Source organism: Octopus bimaculoides, chromosome 3, assembly GCF_046866305.1.
Source record: "Octopus bimaculoides isolate indiv1 chromosome 3, ASM4686630v1, whole genome shotgun sequence".
Taxonomy (NCBI): Eukaryota; Metazoa; Mollusca; class Cephalopoda; order Octopoda; family Octopodidae; genus Octopus; species Octopus bimaculoides.
The window spans coordinates 31,834,128-31,854,401 of NC_142930.1; the positions used below are offsets into that span (position 1 = coordinate 31,834,128).

Consider the following 20,274-nt stretch of genomic DNA (forward strand, 5'->3'; position numbering starts at 1 on the left):
TCATTATAGTTGTTTACTTTTTCTTCGATCCTTTTCCCACCAGGACATGATATGTCAACTATCAAGCATGTTTATTTCTTTTCAGTTCACCACAACAATATCAGGTTTTTGATGTCTAATCTGATGGCCAAACTGAATCATTGCATCCCATAGAGTTTTGCAATCCTCATTCTCATTAACTGCTTTTCAGATTTAGTTATACCATGTCTTTGATCTTTCTAGGCCATAATTTCCATAGAACCCCCAATGGATCATTCTTGCCAGATTGTCATGCCGCCTTTTGTATTCATGTTGAGCCAATTTTGGGCATTCACTTACAATGTGCCACACTGCTTCACCCCTCTCACCACACATCCTGCATCTGTTCCTCTCACTTGTTTTATCATTTCTGCACTTCACAAAATTTGTCTTCAATGCTTGTTCTTGTACCAAGATTTCATTTCAATCTTCAAGACACTCATCCACATCTATAACCACTGGTTTTCTGTATCTGTTTTGGCATTCATATCACTTGCAAAATGACCGTACATATTTTCCTTTGCATTGTTATTATTATCAATATTATTGAGCAGGCAAAATCATTAGCACATCAGGCAAAACGCTTAGTGGCATTTTGTATGACTTTACCTTCTGAGTACAAATTTCACTGAAGTTGACTTTGCCTTTCATCCTTCTGGCAATGGTTGATAAAATAAGTACCTAGTGAGACCTGGGGTCGATGTAATTGACTTACCTCCTCCTTCGAAATTGCTGGCCTTGTGCCAAAATTTGAAACTATTATTATTAATATCATCATGTTTTGACATTACCAGACCCATATGAGTGGAATGCAAGAAACATGATACTTACATTATAGAGGACTCCAGTCCACCCCTCCATTGTTATACATTGGAATACTGTGAGCATGGCTAAGCCAAAGTTGTCAAAATTGGTAATGCCATCACTTGGACCTATCCAATATGTTCTACAGTCTTCTGTATCAGCATGACATGAATATCCCTTTCCACATGGATGAGGTTTCTCTAAAGCTAAATGTTCTGGAAAGGAAAAAAACAAAATAATTAGAGCACTGTGTGTGTATGTGTGTGTGTGAGAGAGAGAGAGAGAGAAAAGAGTGTGTATGTATGTGTTCATGTATGTGTACACAAAATTTCAAATATATAAATTGAGTGCATTAGATAAATTTCAGTGTACATTCTACAAGCTTTATATATATATATATATAATTGATGCCACTATCACCCTTTTATGTCTGCTTTCCATCCTGGTATGGACTGGAGGGTCATCATGGTCTGTGTTAGTTACTACCTTGCTGGATGGATTGGAAGAGGTATCCATATGGAATATCTTATTCAGTCCTGTTTTGTCTACATTTATATCAAAGGAAGTTATTAGCTCCCTAATTTAAGGGTGAGAAACTTCCTCTATCATTTATCTACATTCTGTAATATTCGTTATTAACCTTGATCCATATGCTGCTCAGTTTTGCAATTTTTGGTTCATCTGATTCCTCATCAAGTAACCTGAATCTTTTGCTGGTCCAAAAATATCTTTAGAACTTGGTGTGAAACCTGTTGAGTATTGTTTTTACAACTTTATTGTGCTAACTTGCACAATAATCTAACTACAAGTAAACATACTACAAACATTTGAAAAACAAACCCATTTTTAGGTATTTTCTGTTCAGCCATTTACAGGACTGAACTATTAAGAAAATTTTCAACAGAATGGTGAAAGATAAAGTCAGCTATTCAACTATTCCTAACTTCACTGAGTTTGTATTGAATATCAAACAAAAAAAGCTCAAACCCTGTAATACTTCTCATGCCATCCTACCATGTAACTACATAAAACTGGTCTTGAATGCCTAAGGTAGACTTCTGACAAGTTCAGTCATTTGATGCACTGATGTATTACTAACAAATGCACTAATAATCTAACATTATATTAGTTTACTGGTCAACCCATTTAAACTGCATACACACAACTTCAGAACCAAACTTGACATGCAGACACTACTTTGTCAAGGTGTTTAAGGGATAACATTTTGAAATTATTTGAAAAACTGTAGAGCCTGTGAAAAATCCTAGCAATTTTCAAGTTTCTGTGTTGTATGCACCAGAAAAAAAGCTAAAAATCATTTTCCATCTTTGGAACATTCATCATCATCATTTAACGTCTGCTTTCTATGCTGGTATGGGTTGGACGGTTTGATTGAGGACTGGTAAGCACCAGGCTCCAATCTGATCTGGCAAGGTTTCTACAGCTGGATGCCCTTCCTAATGCCAACCACTCTGAGTGTAGTGGGTACTTTTTACGTGCCACTGGCACGGGGCCCAGTCAGGTGGTACAGGCATCAACCATGCTTGAATGGTGCTTTTTATGAGCCACTGGCATAGGAATCAGTCAGGTGGCTCTGGCATTGCCTACGCTTGAATGGTGTTTTATATGTGCCACAAGTATGGGAGCCAGTCAGGTGGCACTAGCGTCGACCACACTTGAATGGTGCTTTTTATGTGCCATTGGCACGGGAGCCAGTTCGGTGGTACTGACATCAACCACGCTTGAATGGTGCTTTTAATGTGCTACCGGCATGGCTGCCAGTGAGGCGGTACTGGCATCGGCCACAACAATGATTTTACTTGACTCAACAAGTCTTCCCAAGCACAGCGTATTGCCTGACAATTAAAGGGTACTCTTAAATGGGCCAGTTATGCGACATTGACATAGGCTACAGCTACGATCTCACTTTCGCCAGTGTCATTGTAGCAGTGGCCTTTGTGAACTGTAATACAAAACTCATACCTTTCTCTACTTATGTATTCCATTTACTGAATAACTACAAAAGCCTACACAGTTAACTATTCAATTGCTCATAATAGGCCCATTTCCACAACACTTAACATCCGCAAGAAAATTTAACTGTAAGAGTAACATCCCTTCACTCATAAACTGTCACCACAATGAACACTACACACACATACCCCTAGAAATTTAAGAATTCACCCAACTGCTCCTGACCTCCACAAAAAAAACCAAAAAAAAAACCTTCCCTTAACTTCCATTCCCACTACTCATTCTCTCACTCCATACACTCAGCATGAAGCACTCAGCATCTCATATCTTTACTATCCTTTCTAAATGAGGTTAATTACAACCTATGAAATCACTTTACATCTCAATGAAACCTTTCACAATGAATCAAAATATTTTCAACTATTTTGTGACTATAAAGCAGTTGAAAGTCTTTTCACTAATGCTTGATGTATTAAAATGCAATACTTTAGACTGTGTAAGTGATTAATTTTATACTATCCTATTTCATTATTCATATCATTATACCACTTGTATTAAGCACATCTTTTTAGTATCGTATTCACCAATATACACTGAATTCATTAGCACCCCTCCCCACACACACTATAATTTCAAACTGTATATGAAATACAGTTCTATATTTAAAAGATGAGAAATTATGTACATTTGACGGATATTTGTCCTCATCTTGTTTGTTGGTAACACATGATCAGCTATACCTGATTTATCAATATCTCCTTGTGTCACAGCTTTGCGATATTCTTCTACCCTTATTTTGAGAGGTGGCATGTTTTGCCTTTGTATAACCTACCACAGCTGCATGGGATGGAGTACATGTAATCTTTGGTCATATTCTCTTCTATTGATGGTTTTACCCGAAGGAGATATTTGCGAAGTGTTGTATTACTCTTGAATACTGTCCTAATGTCACATGGGCTGTATATCTTTTGTATCTTTTCGGAGAGGCCTTTCACATAGGATAGACAGACTGTAGACAGTTTATTGGTTGCATCCTCTCTTTTCTTCATAATTGGAGTAGATGAGGACAAATATTCGTCAAATGTAAATAATGTATATGAAATATTTAGAAGCAAAGATGGAAATAATGTTTGTACATTGCCATCATCATTCTTTCATTGCCTATTTCTCCACCCTCATATAGAATGGATGACAGATAGGTTACATTATAGCATAACACCATCTCTATTCATTCTACATCACATTGTCTGTAAGACTAAACATCGTGAGATCTGAATTCATCACTTCTTGAATCTTTCTTGGTTTGTTTCTACTAAGTACCTCCCACATGACATGACACTTTATCACCCAGCACTCATTGACTATTTGTATAATTTTTCCATACAGTTTAACTATCTCATGTGCACACAGGTTGCTAACTTTATTGCACAGATACCTTCTCCCTTCCCAGTCCACATTACTCCATAAGGATCATAGGGCCACTTTCCTAGTTTCTCTGGCATATACATTTTTCCTGGATGGGATGCTAGCCTGTTACTGGATTACTCATTTTTACTGGCTGAATGGACTGCAGCAATGTGAAATGAAGTGTTTTGTTCCAGAACACAACACATTACCTGGTACAGGAACTGAAATTACAATCTTACAATCATGAGTCCAAAATCCTAACCACTAAGCTAGGTTCACCCAACCTTCTCTACTTGTAATGCAAGTGAATACTACATGTCCTGTACATCATACTAATTTCAATCTGCTCTATTCTTCAAATGTATTTGGTCTTCAATACATATATTTTAAACAGAGAGAAGAACTTTTGTAACAAACAGAGGTAAGAACTCCTCGAACAATTGAAATATTGATCCTAGTTTAGAACCTTTTCTGTAGCACTTTGGCTGGCAGATTCTGTATGGAACATACCTGGATATACATGTAAGTATGTGCACATGCACACACATAACCCATAGGCTAGAAACATGCTCAGAAATATATAACAATAGGCACATACACACATAAACTACAAATGTGAAGATTGTGAGTATTTTATTCAATTTATATTGTTGTTGCATTAAAATTTCAAATGCCTCCAGTTTTTTTCTTTTCCAAAACAAAGTTAAAATATGTTACAAAATAAAAATAATTTATGAAAACAGAATCTTTCAATTGATAAAATTATAATATTGAAATCTAGAGAGAGAATTTTGCTAATTTTTATAATGCTATGATAATATGATATGTGAAGACATGAAGAGATAAAAGGCATTTATGACTTAGTGATAATTAAGTTAGGGTGTTTCTTCATTATATGATATATATTAAGGCAAATATAGAAAGCATCTTATAACCTTATATTATATTGATACACAAAACTGCAATAACAATAATTCCTTATTAGGTAGAAGACCTTGAAATAACAAAAGTTAATAAAGAATCACCACCACCACCGCCTCTGCTGCCACCGTCACCACTACGAACATCACCATAGCCACTATCATATTATGTCACTTGTTGCAGTTCTTTGGTTTCTTCATGGGGTTCAGACTCATGATAACTTTCACCACTTCTTTCCATGCCTTCCTTTTCTCCAGGTTCCTTTCACTCTCTTGCACACTACACTTGATTCCTCTTATACTTAGTTTTTCACCCAACTCTTTTCTGTTCTGTTGTTCATGCACACTAATATTATATATCAAGCAGAGTATGCACACTTCATTTCTTTCCAGCCTGTTCATATCCTCTGCATTTAGTACTCATGTTTTGCTACCATGCAGCATCACATTTCATACACAAAAAATATACAATCTACCGTTCACCCAGAGAAAGAGTCTCTGTTGCCAGTTGGTTGCCTGGAACCCTCTTGATTCATATATATATGGATCTTATCTCTACATTCACACATAAAGAAACAAATATATAGGTCTATCTCACCTGTATTTTTAATAAAACATGTCTTGTGCATTTTCCCTGAGAACAGCTCTAAGCCAACAATAGCATAGATGATAATGACAAATATAACCAGTAATGCAATATGTAACAAAGGCACCATTGCTCGAAGAATGGAGTTCAAAACTACTTGTAAACCTGCAAAACAGAAATGTCAATATAGAAATAAACAATATATAATATTTTACTCAATATTGCATAGCAACTAGTGTTTCGTTCACCATTTTTATACTTATTGATTTATTTTGGTTAGGTACATCAACTATTTTCGTTTTAAGGGAAGCTAGATAATTAACAGAATTGATTTAGGTATGCTACTGTTGCTTATATTATAAATGTGAAAATGAAAAGTAAGTCTGATACTATATACTGAGCCCCAAACCTTCAGCCACAAAAACAAATATTGTAAAGCACATTCAATTCCATATTCTGCACTCTTGTATATCTCCAGTACCCTATATTCACTTAATATTGAATAGAAAAGAGCTGTAGAAATGACCAAGTCAATAAAACAAAAGTCTGGATACCCAATTGCATTCCATTGACATCTCATAGTTTTGAGTTAAAATACTGCCAAGATTAATTCTCATACTTTTAGGGTTGATAAAATAAGCACCAATAATATTCTATAACCTATATTCTTTCACCTATAACAAGGATTGTACCCTGTCAAAAGACATCAATATGAGAATTATAGAAACAGTGACAATATTCAATATACAATCTAAGGGCACCAGAGTTAGACCAATTTACCAACAGAATCATTGAAGATCTAGACTTCATGTAATAATTCAAATGAGGAATACAATAATGTGGCTTATACTTGTTTTCTCTTGGACTGCAGAAGGAACTGAATCCAGCACAACAACCAATAAAATATCCATCAATTTAACATTAGAGTTGTTGTTTACAACACATTGTTTTCCACTCTATAGTACCTGCTTAGCACAAGGTAAACTGGGTCACAGAGTTAAGTATATTAGGTACAATGCAGTGGCAGGCAGTGACAAGTAACAAATCACCAACCTTTTGACTGGTTGTCCTGGAAGCTATAGGTTCAGCCATCCACTGTCTCATATAAAATAATATTTTTTAAGATTAATTAAATAAGATCTCAAAGTTAAAGAAATCATAAAATTTCAAAACAAACTATATAAAGCATTTTTATGATACTCATCTTGAAATGGATGAAGTACAAAACACTTGAATGAAGAAACTGTAAGTTACTTACTTGGTGCACGTGACACCAGTCGTAAAGGCCTCAGCACTCGGAACGCTCGCAAGGCTTTAACGTCAAAGCCATCATTATTCAAAAAAGAAAGTACAGTGCTAATAACACTATAAATATAAGAAAAAAAAAACAGCAACTTAGTCAGGAAAAACAAGCAATATACTTTTAAGAAAAGACAATATCTTAAACACCCACCCACACATGTATGCATACGCACACACACATGCACACACACACACACACACACACACACACACACACACACGAACAGGATGGGTTTCAAGAATAAAAACAGCAACATATTCTGTGTCTTAATTTGCACACTGTTTCAGTTCATCTATTTTCTGATAGTTTTCCAGTTACAAATATTTAAATGAAAACATGGACCAGACAACCAATGGTCTCTGTTGTGTCATCAGTGCTATTTTGTATCTCTAGCCAAGATATTTAACTGTCAATGTCTAGGTTCACTGAGTGGCTACTGTGAGAATTGTAACTCATTGGTATGAATTACTGAGTATAATTACTTCCATGGGAAGCTACCTATAGTAGGCTAGTATGCCACAGAAAAGAGAATTATTTGTCATCCATAAGCAGAAACTGGAGTTGAGCACCAATCCTATAACTCCTTGTAGTCCAGGAAGTATATTTCTAAATATGCATACATATTCTGTATCATAGTTAATTATGCATTAAAATCCTGTGTTATTCATAAAGGTGATGAGGTCAATCTAGGTCCAAGGTTATGTAAATCAAAAAGGAAATGTCTACTTAACCTCCAGCAAGTTCTGGTTTCAAAATGTGAAGTCGATGAGAAACAAATTTTTGCATGGGTAGTATGTTGGTATATTGGAGGCAATAGTCTAAGATGGTATAGTATGATATAGCTCAGTGAAACTTAAGCTTGGAAAATTAAGTGTACTGCTTAAATATATAACAAAATAACTGCAGGAACTAATGAGAGAACCTCTGCAGTGTTATTCAACTTGCTACAACAGTAACCAAATCTCCTTTAAATTACCTCCTACCATTTAATAAATGAAGAAAAGATACATTAGCTAATGTAATCTTACAAAACCCTAAAAAAAAAACAGGATGGTTATGGCTGGGATACGTTTGGTCATATGTCTGCTTAATCAGAGTTCACTAGGATTTAAACAAAAACTACAATCACAACAAAGCACTTGCAATGGACTTGACCACCAGATCTTTGATCTTGCAGTCCAATAACATATACACTGCTCAATATATATGGAAATAATATCAGCTTAGTATAATTGGATTATGCACAAATTAAAATACTGAACAGATGAAAATATAAGAGATGAAATTAGTAATTTGCAAAACTTATAATATACTGGTAATAACTCATTAAAAATTTATAGACATACAGATGTGTTCAGCATGCTTCCCTGTTCAATTCTGCTGAACACACACATGTATATGTATATATGTGTGAGCAGATAGAGTAGAAAGAAAGTCAGAAGGAATGAAGAAGAGAGAGAAATAGAAGTCATATAAGATATACAAGTTTCAAATTAGATATAAAATGTCCACATCATTTATACAAAGCCTTTATTAGATATTGATCTGCATGATGTCATAACTCAATCAACATGTACTAGAGTGCCAGTTCTTTTCTATTTTTTTTTTTAATATTGTTAGATAACAATATTACTGTTGGTTGGTATCTGTCTCTTCTGCATAAAAGAAGATTTTCAATCCACAAATGTATATGTGCATAAGCCCTGATTGGATTTGGACAGCAGGTGCTTAGCTCCAGTTTCTTGGAATGAAGTGATAAAGAGTAAAATCTTGCCTCATGGATAAGATGCCAGTCTATTGTAACAATTACTATTCTGAAATGATCTGGCACCTATTCTGAGAAGCTAGTTGAAATGTGGCATTGTTAAATCATGTGTTTTGCCCCAAAATACAACAAAATGCCAGCAGCAGATATAAACTTAAAACATATGAGTAGGTAATTTGATATTTTATTTACCAATTCATTTTTTTACCTTTATTTATTGTATGCTAATGAAGTGCTAATAAATCATAAAAATCTACTTTAACATTGCTTACAATGACTAACTGTAAGTGCTTTACAATGATTACTTTTCACAGCAAAGTGGATTTAGTTGGTAAAATTTAAAATTGCTTTTAGAAAGACGTTTTTGTCAAGTAAGTGTATGGATAATATCAGTTGAACAAAGTTTTTTAACTAATTGATTACATATGCAAATGTTAAATGTCTTAAAAGATGAATTTTTGATACTTCAAGTCAGTAGAATGATATATCCTACTGACTTGGCTAGCTGTAACTTACAGAACAATCCTCTTTTTAGAATACTAAACGAACATATTAATTCTTTAAAAATAAATAAATAAAAATGTAAAATAAAAATAGCCAGGGAAACTAAATGATATAGGAAAACATTTTATTGATAATGATGATGTATGCAGCAACTATTGCTCCTCCCTCTCTTTGTGTATGTACATGGATTCATTCATTCACACACTGTATATATATATATATATATATCATCATCATCATCATCATCGTTTAACGTCCGCTTTCCATGCTAGCATGGGTTGGACGATTTGACTGAGGACTGGTGAAACCGGATGGCAACACCAGGCTCCAGTCTGATTTGGCAGAATTTCTACAGCTGGATGCCCTTCCTAACGCCAACCACTCAGAGAGTGTAGTGGGTGCTTTTACGTGTCACCCGCACGAAAACGGCCACGCTCGAAATGGTGTCTTTTATGTGCCACCTGCACAAGCCAGTCCAGGGGCATATATATATATATATATATATGTGTATATATATATATATATATATATATATATATATATATATATATATATATATACATACATACAAATATATGATATTGAAGAGAATAACAAGTTTGCTAGACGTAGAAGTGAGAAAAGCTAATAAGAGTTGAGTAACTTTAGTAGCAAATGAAAATTACTGAAGTGAGAAATTCTACAGGAAAATCTCAACAGGCAGCAGGATTGAAGTAAAAATCCTTTTACTGATGACATTCAGCCAATGTTGCAGGGAAGTCATGTGCACTAAACTCCTATCAATACTAAATTTTACAATAGCTTCCACACGTTTAATGAACACTTCTGGACAAAATATATTTTGTGTGTGTGAATAAAAGCACAATTACACACACATATATATATATGATTTTATTATATGGTGTCATAAGAATCAAGGTGCATCAACTTGTAGGATGCTAGAAATGGCTAGGTATGATAATATAGAGCTCACACTAAAATAAGCATCAAATACATCAAGTGTATGTAGGTATGTATGTACACACACACACACACACACACACAAACACACATGTATATGTATTGTACAATTAGCTATTGGTGTTATTTCTCTCCTGTGTTTTGAGATTTCCTACAGATCAATGCTGAAGATAAGCAGCATAATTGAACAATTTCATTCAACATGTCAATCATCAATCCTTATAATCTTCCTCAAATTGACAATAAGAAATGACAATGGAAATAGCCTCTTCCCTGAGATACAATACTGATATTCTTTAGTATCAATACAGAGTTTCGGTTCTATTCCTGTTAAAGTACAATGCGGAGGCATGCTTTAATATTTGCAACAAGATGTACATTGTTTCAGTTATAAAATGTTGACATGGTAACCGAATAACGGTCAGCTTCTATTTTGCCATTGTATCATTTTCTGTACTAAATAGATAAAGTAAGTATACATATATTATACATACAAAAAAGCAAATATATGTAACATACATGTATGAAATAAGCATAAATGAATAATTTTCATATATATAAGTATGGATTATTAATATACATATGTAAGATAAGCATAGAATATCTTTTTTTGTCTCTTATCTAGCAACCTACCTATATACATACATACATGGTTGCAGAGTAGAAGATTGCTGACTTCATTTAAACATTTATTGTTTGTAATATGGTGTCAAAATTTTCATTGCTTGAAACTGCAACTCAGTCACTGACAAATGTGTGTTAGCAATAAATGCTTAAGTGAAGTTAACAGTTTTTGTGTTTCTGAATGGCTGACATGTGTCTTCCAAGCTGCAATCATTTTAGTTTCAACAAACAATCTCAGATCAAAACATTTACCATGCAAGTACACTTCCATCGTCATCATCATCATCATCATCATCATTTAACGTTTGTTGTCCAACTATGATGATGATGATGATGATGATGATGGAGGAGTACTTGCATGGTAAATGTTTTGATCTGAGATTGTTTGTTGAAACTAAAATGAATGCAGTTTGGAAGACACATGTTAGCCATTCAGAAACACACAAAAAATTGTGGCACGTAAAAACCACCCACTACACTCTTGGAGTGGTTGGCATTAGGAAGGGCATCCAGCTGTAGAAACTCTGCCAGATCAGATTGGAGCCTGGTGCAGCCATCTGGTTCACCAGTCCTCAGTCAAATTGTCCAACCCATGCTGGCATGGAAGGCGGACGTTAAATGATGATGATGATGATGATATTATATAACATATATATTATGCATACATATGTTTTTGTGCATTTTATATGTGCAGACACACACATACACACATATACACAAATTACATACTCACAATGCAAATTTACACATATATATTACGAGTATTTATGCAATTTGATGCATGTGATTAAATCTATATATACAAAATTTTTATATGTATGTGCATGTATATGAATATCTATGCATAAGCTCAGTAATGCAGTGTATTTAAAAGATGTACACACACACACAAATGTATAAATGCATCCATTTATTTTGTATATGTTTGATTAAAACAGCATCTGATTCATCATGCTTCTATATTTTTTGTATTTACTTATTAATTTTGAAGTTGTTATTGAAAGCTTTTCTGTAAGTTTTTACTGATACATTTTATCAATGTTTGAAGTCCACATAACCTGATCATCTCAATATTCAGCCTCATCCTCTGTTTATCTGCACTTTCTGTATCCTGATTTGTATTAGAGGGTAGGGATTGTTGAAATGGAATTAATGGAAATGTTTTAATCTATCCTTGATGTATCTTTTTTGCCTTCTTCAAAATTTATAGTGCATTGAGATATTATCATCTATTATAAGACATAACATTGTGTTGATGGTATTACATATTCTCACATTTTATAGGAAATGGAGATGGATCGGGCACACACTGCAGAAAGAACCCTCAAATGAGCCATGACAAGCACTTGACTGGAACCTGCAGGAGAAAAGGAAGCGAGGACACCTGAAGCAGACATGGAAGCGGAGCATTTTGGACGAGCTCAGGACATGGGAAGCAGCCAAGAAACACGCCAATGACCACAAAAAGTGGAAAATAACTGTTGAGGCCCTATGCTCCACAAGGGGCAAAAAGGATTAAGAGAGAGTTGCAATATCATTGGCATTGTAGTACAGAGTACAGTTATGCTATGACTGTTTCTGTTTCAACACATAACATCTATGTTTCAACATATAACCAAGTCCCTGTCCAAACATATATAACTCCTAAACATCTAAAATATTTTCTGTTATTCTCGGTACTGCAATGATGCTTTGCTGGAGAAACATAGTTATCTCATTGGAAATGTGGTATAAGTTTCTCCAATGTTGTTTTTTGAATCTTTAAAAATCAAGTTTACATATTTCATGTACACTGAAAGCTATATTTCATGTCAGTTTTAAACGTTATTTCTGTGTTATATTAGTTGAAATTATGATGTCTATGTCTTCATTGAGGAATGCTTTATACGATATATTGGTACATGAATTTTGCAGTTCTATCACAATTTTTTTCTTAATGAAAACTTGTACATTTTAAATTTAGCATCTGGTTCAGATAAATGAAAAAGTAAAGTCATGGAGAGGATCATAGCCTAACTAATTAGGGAGAGAGTCAGTCTAGACGAGATGCAGTTTGGGTTTGTGCCAAGGAAAAGCACCACTGATGCTATATTTCTGGTAAGACAACTGCAGGAGAAATACCTAGCCAAAGATAAACCTCTGTACCTGGCTTTCACTGACATGGAGAAAGCCTTTGACAGGGTCTCCTGATCCCTTATCTAGTGGTCAATGTGGAAACTAGGAATAGATGAGTGGTTAGTGAGAGCTGTACAAGCCATGTACAGGGATGCTGTCAGAAAGGTGAGGGTTGGCAAGGAGTACAGTGATCAAGGTTGACTTGGAGCTAAACAATAACAGTAATTTTAGGCTGCTAATTTCTGTATAAGTATTCCTCTTGACATACAACTTACCTTTTGTTGGTAATAGTCTCAGTCAACTCTTCATTTGAGTTCATTATCTGCTCCTGTAGTATTGTCAAGATACAAATACATTCTACCTCCCAAAATATAATACCTACATAAAAACCCTATACCAATTTAGATCACAAAGCTTGTGATGTGCATAGACAAGAAGCAAACACTTTGCCCTTTGTTAACATCAAACTTAGATCTGTTTCAGTTTACTGATTACTAACTGAGAAAATTAGTTTCAAATGCTATTCTTGTTAGTTTTAGTTTTATTATTGTTGCTGTTACATCCATTCATTATTTTATTTCCACTATTGTTATTATCTATGCTGTTCTTCACATAGTTGATACTGCTATTAATGCAAACATTGCTACTGCCACAGTTTTTGACAATGGTGTTAGTAGTGCTAGTGTTGGTACTGTTGCTACTAAAACTTAACATTTTCACTGTTGGCATCTATAACCAGACACTCCTAGGTTTTGTTGTCTTTATTTCATAATTCAACTTCCATATCTTGTTAGTACTCCTAGAAATATGCCTGACAGGAAAATCACACAAAAATTTTGAAAATATTTTACACAAACTGTAACACACTAAATTATTTTAGAATATTATGCTTTAAAACCGATAAAAATTTATACTATTTCTTTCCATCACCAAAAGTTGCACTTGATGTAACTCACTGAGACCTGTATAATCAATTTGGAAATCAATAAAATATTTCTTTTGATCAGGCAAAATTTGAGTTTCAAAATATTGCCATAAAACAACTGTCAAGTACCAATATGTACCAAACTGAATATTATATACATTTAATCTAACTTGCTATCAATTGTGTGCATACAATCCCCTGCTTGGCAATGATAATTGGGAAACTCACACACAGACATATATGTATGGATGTATGTATGAAAATATAACATACAAAGATACTGTGAACAAAGATAATTAACCAGAGGCTATTATACCAAACTAAAAAGGTATGTCAGTTAGGGTTTCCTTTTCCAACACAATATCCCACAATGCATTTACACTATCCATACTGATACCCATATATGGCATATACAGCTGGTCTATAGAGCAAATCCCCTCCATAGACATTAAAACCTACAAGATCCTGACATCAACAGCAAATTTCCACAGAAACAGTGATATTGACACTCTTAGAAAGCTTAAGATCATTACAGACAGCTTTTGAGTGCCATGTGACAGCAAAAATAAATACATCAACCAAGCGCTTGAAATTGAAGTGAATAACATCTTGTAGATTAAGAGTGAACTCAAGAAACACACTTTCTAATGACCTCCCATATGAATCTTGAAGAGATTCATATAGATGGGTCTAGAGCTCAGTATCTCACACTGAGTCAAACCACAATACTTGATGAAATATTTTTTGTAACATCTTGTTGATCTATTCTAAACACTGAAAGAGTGAAACAGTAATTTATAAATGACAAATACAGGAAGAAGAAAGGGATCATTTTAAGAATACAAAAATCAAATTGCTAGCACAGAACAAATATTGTCCATTTTTTTGACTTGCTCAAGACTGGGATATTGCAGAAGTAACAGTGGAGCCGAGAGTATTGAAAAATATTGTTGATCCAACCTAATTTCACCATTTCCCACAAGTAATTATGTACACAAACTGCTTCTGAAAGGTGCCCTGCATGGTGAGGTGATATGTGCAAGTGTTCATCACACCTTTTAAAACACTAAAAGGTAGGAAATAATCATGGTGATGGGTTGTGAGTTATTGACTCTTTAAAAAAAAAGGAAATAACTGTAGATGCAAATTTAATTTTTTTACTTAAAAAATAACAAAATAAATTTAAATTTGACTAAATTACATTCAAATTAGTTTCAGTGATCATTCCGACACCTAGTACACTCAGCATTTGGCCATAATGTCAACATAAGACTCAACTATGGAAATCAATAATGTCAATACAGTCTCAAATGTAGAATCTTGTAAAATTGTATATGAAAATTGTACATGAAATAGTACATGGCAGCAAGAAGTAGTAATGGTGATCATCATCATCGTTTAACGTCCGCTTTCCATGCTAGCATGGGTTGGACGATTTGACTGAGGACTGGTGAAACCGGATGGCAACACCAGGCTCCAGTCTGATTTGGCAGAGTTTCTACAGCTGGATGCCCTTCCTAACGCCAACCACTCAGAGAGTGTAGTGGGTGCTTTTACGTGTCACCCGCACGAAAACGGCCACGCTCGAAATGGTGTCTTTTATGTGCCACCCGCACAAGCCAGTCCAGGGGCACTGGCAACGATCTCGCTCGAAAATCCTACAGGAGCCAGTCAGGCGGTACTGGCAACGGCCACGCTCAAAATGGTGCATCTCATGTGCCACCCGCACAAGAACCAGTCCAGGGGCACTGGCAACGATCTTACTTGGCTTGCCGGGTCTTCTCACGCACAGCCCATTTCCAAAGGTCTCGGTCCGTAGTCATCGCCTCGGTGAGGCCCAATGTACGAAGGTCTTGCCTCACCACCTCAGCCCAGGTCTTCCTGGGCCTACCTCTTCCACGGGTTCCCTCAACTGTTAGGGTGTGGCACTTTTTCACGCAGCTATCCTCCTCCATTCTCACCACATGTCCATACCAGCGCAATCGTCTCTCTTGCACGCCACAACTGATGCTTCTAATGTTCAGCTTTTCTCTCAAGATACTTACACTCTGACGGGTATTCACATTGACATTACACATCCAACGGAGCATACTGGCTTCATTCCTTGCGAGCTTACGTATGTCCTCAGCAGTTACAGCCCATGTTTCACTGCCATGTAGCATGGTTGTTCGTACGCATGCGTCATACAGTCTGCCTTTTACTCTGAGTGAGAGTCCCTTTGTCGCCAGCAGGGGTAAGAGCTCTCTAAACTTTGCCCAGGCTATTCTTATTCTAGCAGCTACACTTTCAGCGCACCCACCCCCACTACTAACTTGGTCGCCCAGATAGCGGAAGCTATCGACTACCTCTAGTTTTTCACCCTGGAATGAGATAGAAGTTGTTTCCTGTTTGTTTGCAGTCTTTATTGCACCTGAACATCTGCCACAAACAAAAACTAACTTGCTAGTTAACCTGCCTTTGATGTTGCTGCACCTCTTATGTGTCCATAGCTTGCACCGGGTACATCTTATAGAGTTACTACCTACTCCTTTTCTACATACTGAGCAGGGCCATCTACCTGAAGGGGTTTGTGTTTTATCTACCTTCCTACTTATTAGGATTTTGGTTTTAGCTAGGTTGACTCTAAGGCCCTTCAATTCTAGACCTTGCTTCCACACCTGAAACTTCTCCTCTAGTTCTGATAGTGACTCCGCAATTAGGGCAAGGTCATCAGCATAGAGGAGCTCCCAGGGGCAACCTGTCTTGAACTCCTCTGTGATTGCCTGGAGGACTATGGTAAATAATAGGGGGCTGAGGACGGAACCTTGGTGGACCCCTACCTCTACCCGGAATTCATTGCTGTACCCATTTCCAACCCTCACCTTACTGGCCGCATCTCTGTACATGGCTCGCACAGCTCTCACTAGCCATTCTTCTATCCCAAGTTTCCTCATTGACCACCAGATAAGGGATCGGGGGACCCTGTCAAAGGCTTTCTCCATGTCAACGAAAGCCAGGTACAGAGGTTTATCCTTGGCTAGGTATTTCTCTTGCAACTGTCTCACTAGAAATAAGGCATCAGTAGTGCTTTTACCTGGCACGAACCCAAACTGCATCTCATCTAAATTGATTCGCTCCCTAATTAGTTGGGCTATGACCCTCTCTGTAACTTTCATAACCTGATCTAACAGCTTGATGCCTCTGTAATTATTTGTATCTAAAGCGTCCCCTTTACCTTTGTAGCAGTTGACTATGATGCTGCTACACCAGTCATAGGGTATGACTCCTTCGTGTATCACCTGGTTCGTAATACGGGTGACTAGGCTATAGCCAACACTGCCAGATATTTTGAGCATCTCTGCAGTGATTCCTGATGGGCCGGGGGCTTTCCCGGTCTTCATACTCTTAATTGCTTTATCTACCCTGGTACTATCAACTCGGATAGCTGGTCCCTCTATTGGGTCGACATAAGGCAGGCTCTCTTTCTCCCATTCATTCTCTTTATTAAGCAATGATAATTTTTTCACCTCCTTGTGAACCATGTTAATTTTAAACATTCATTCTATAAAATGGACAGAATAATAGGAACAAATTGCTAGAAACAGTAATTAATACTGTTGAACAGGAGAGATAAAAGGAGGAGAAAATTATTATCACCTTTATTATTATTGTTAAAAATCAAATAGTTGTAGGGTTCCTGGCACATGTTAAATGAGAAAAATATTGAAGATACAGTTTCAAAATTGCAGTTAACCCAAATCTAGGTACATATATTACATATATATTATCAGCATTACAACTAACTATAATTCACATCACACTTTGCAGCCATCAGCTTTACACAATCAATTAGGATGAGGAAGCTTTTGCAATATCAACATTTACAACAGAGAAATGTTCCCACTGACTGGTGTTAAATTTCAGACTTCAAACTTTCATGATATAATACATGAATGGAGTGGTAGTGATGATGTCAGGATATATTTAGTAGTTGGCTGTAGAATAAATTTTACATAACTATTAAAATAATTTTTAAGAAAACAATTATTGATTCCTAATAATTGAAATGTTTGTTATTAAGGAACAAAGGGATCCAAAAGGGACACAGGATTATTTCTCCCAATCCTGAGATGATAAACAACAGGACAGAATTTCAAAAGTTTGGTTGTCTGACAAACCTGTCTGGTGGATTAGTAAACACTGACTGGACTATTCAAGTTATGTTTCTATTTACACCATGTATAATCAATTTTCTCTGTTTTCAGATCCAATAATTTTCTGCATAAATTTCCTTCAGCAGAATTACTACTGACATTGTTTCATTATGAATGTGGGATGTCATTTTTACATTAAAGCAGCCATTTTTATATCAAGCCATTAAAAACCATTTAAATATCTCATGACAAGAAAAAGGGCTTAAAGGATTTCTAATGAAAAGAAAAAATATTCCATGCTGTAACTGGTATAATACTGAAATATAACTTTGATAAAAATCAATAGTCTTTGTATTCTGTCTGTTTTCATGGATTCTTGAAGAAGGAATGAATGAGATATTGATGGCTTTTTAAATCCACTATATTAATATGATACTGAGGATAGTTTCTGATTTAGGTTTGGTACTTTATTTTATCAACTCCAGGAGGAAGGGCGGAAGGAAGGGAGGAGGAGGAGACTGATATGTTTCAGAAATTTGCTTGAGAAATTGGAATTGACATGAAAGTAGAACATGTTTAGAGAACTGCTTTATTGGGGACAGTGAGGATCTTGAGATTGGTACTTGGGTGTTAAGTATCATGGGGAGAGACCCTGCAAGACCTTTGACAACAGAATTAACCAGAGCAAGTGAAATTGAGAGCTCTGAGAAGTGAAACGGAAGTAATAATAACATGATTTCTAACATGGATAAAAGGCTAAAAATTTGTGGGAATAGAAGAAATTAAATCAAAGCTAAAACTTCATAACTGTTTGTCTGTCAACATAGGAAGGATGAAAAATAAATTCAGTCTCATCTGTACATTAAGTATTGTTGTCAATTTAATTGACTCTAACTGCTTACCAAATTTGTGGCCTTATGCATATATTAGATAATATTTTGTTCTATTTGGTTATAATCCTTTATTTTGAGTTAAAAAACATCCATGTCTACTTTGCCTTTCATCTGCCCAAGAATTTATTTTGATAAACTAAGTTATATGGTAGATGTAATCACTTATACCTTAAGACAATGTCCCAGCATGGACACAATCTGCAACTAGTAAAGGAATAAAAGAAAGAACTATTATTATTTTTATTTTTACTAAAAAGGCAGAGGATGGCAAAATTCATAGTGTTAGACAAATCAACAGTGGTATTTAATTTGTTCTTAGTTTATATCCAGCTTTACTCCAGGGTTTATAAAATATGTAGTCAACTGTGCCCTCCACTAGAATTTGTGAGTTGAGAAAATGCTAGAAATCCTTATGATAATTATATTATAAGCACTGTAATCACTGTAAAACACTTGGTAAGTTTCTGATGAAATGAGCCTATAACCCTTTTGATTCTTTGTCATAGTTTTTTCACATGATCAAAAATTAGCCTTAGGGAAGCAAAAACATGAAAACTTTCACTGTTTCCATGAAATCAACAATGTTGATTATCTAAATATTTTTGTTTTGTCTAGCAGATAAGAGCAATAACTTAAATGTGAGAAGCATCTCAACGGGTCCATCTACAAGGACCCAGTAGATAAGGTGAGAGTAATTTTGCAATCTGAAGTAAACTTAGCTGAATAAGAGATTGAAGACATTTCAACCATTCTTATAAATCACATATCTGATCAGTCATCAAATAACTTAAAAGTGACAAATGTCTCAACTAATCTACAAGGATTCAGAAATAAGGTAAAACTAGTTTTAAAATTTAATGCAAGCTTAGTTGCAAAAAAGACATTGAAGTCATTTCAACCTTTCTTATAAATTACAAACCTGATAAGTTATCAATAGTTGAATAGTGAATGTGTTCTTGGGTGCACAGAAGTTCATAAGTTTATAACTTCACTAATTTCATAAAGTTGTGTAGACAATGGATAGATCTCATCCCAAATAAGATACGTGTCTATCACAGATGACCTTCCTAGTAGATGTGCTATTTATTTCTGATAATTAGTTATACTGAGCTGAGGCAAGCAGAACATGCAGTTTCAAATGGCAGCTAAAATATCAACAGACAATAAAGTTCTGACATGGTTGTTTTAACAGTGAAGTTGTCACTAGCCCTTTGCTTCCTTACCCAGCCTTCTCTACTTTACCTACCTAGTACTTTGACCACACAAGCCTCCAAATCTTACCTCCTTCCACATTATCCTACTCCAGTTAACTCAAGTCTCCTTCAACATAAGTCTCAGTATTG

At 35.4% G+C, this 20,274-nt stretch overlaps 1 protein-coding gene across 2 annotated transcripts in view; it reads right to left on the reverse strand.

Annotated features, from left to right (window-relative positions):
• LOC106872359 (muscle calcium channel subunit alpha-1-like) overlaps nt 1-20,274 on the reverse strand; it is a 437,934-nt gene that overhangs the window by 211,597 nt on the left and 206,063 nt on the right. For both annotated transcript variants that reach the window (XM_089348768.1, XM_089348769.1), the window contains exons 5-7: nt 6,968-7,074; nt 5,722-5,874; nt 850-1,037 (exon numbers count right to left, since the gene is read on the reverse strand). In XM_089348768.1, coding sequence (XP_089204894.1) covers nt 850-1,037; nt 5,722-5,874; nt 6,968-7,074 — 448 coding nt within the window. The remainder of the gene's footprint in view (nt 1-849; nt 1,038-5,721; nt 5,875-6,967; nt 7,075-20,274) is intronic.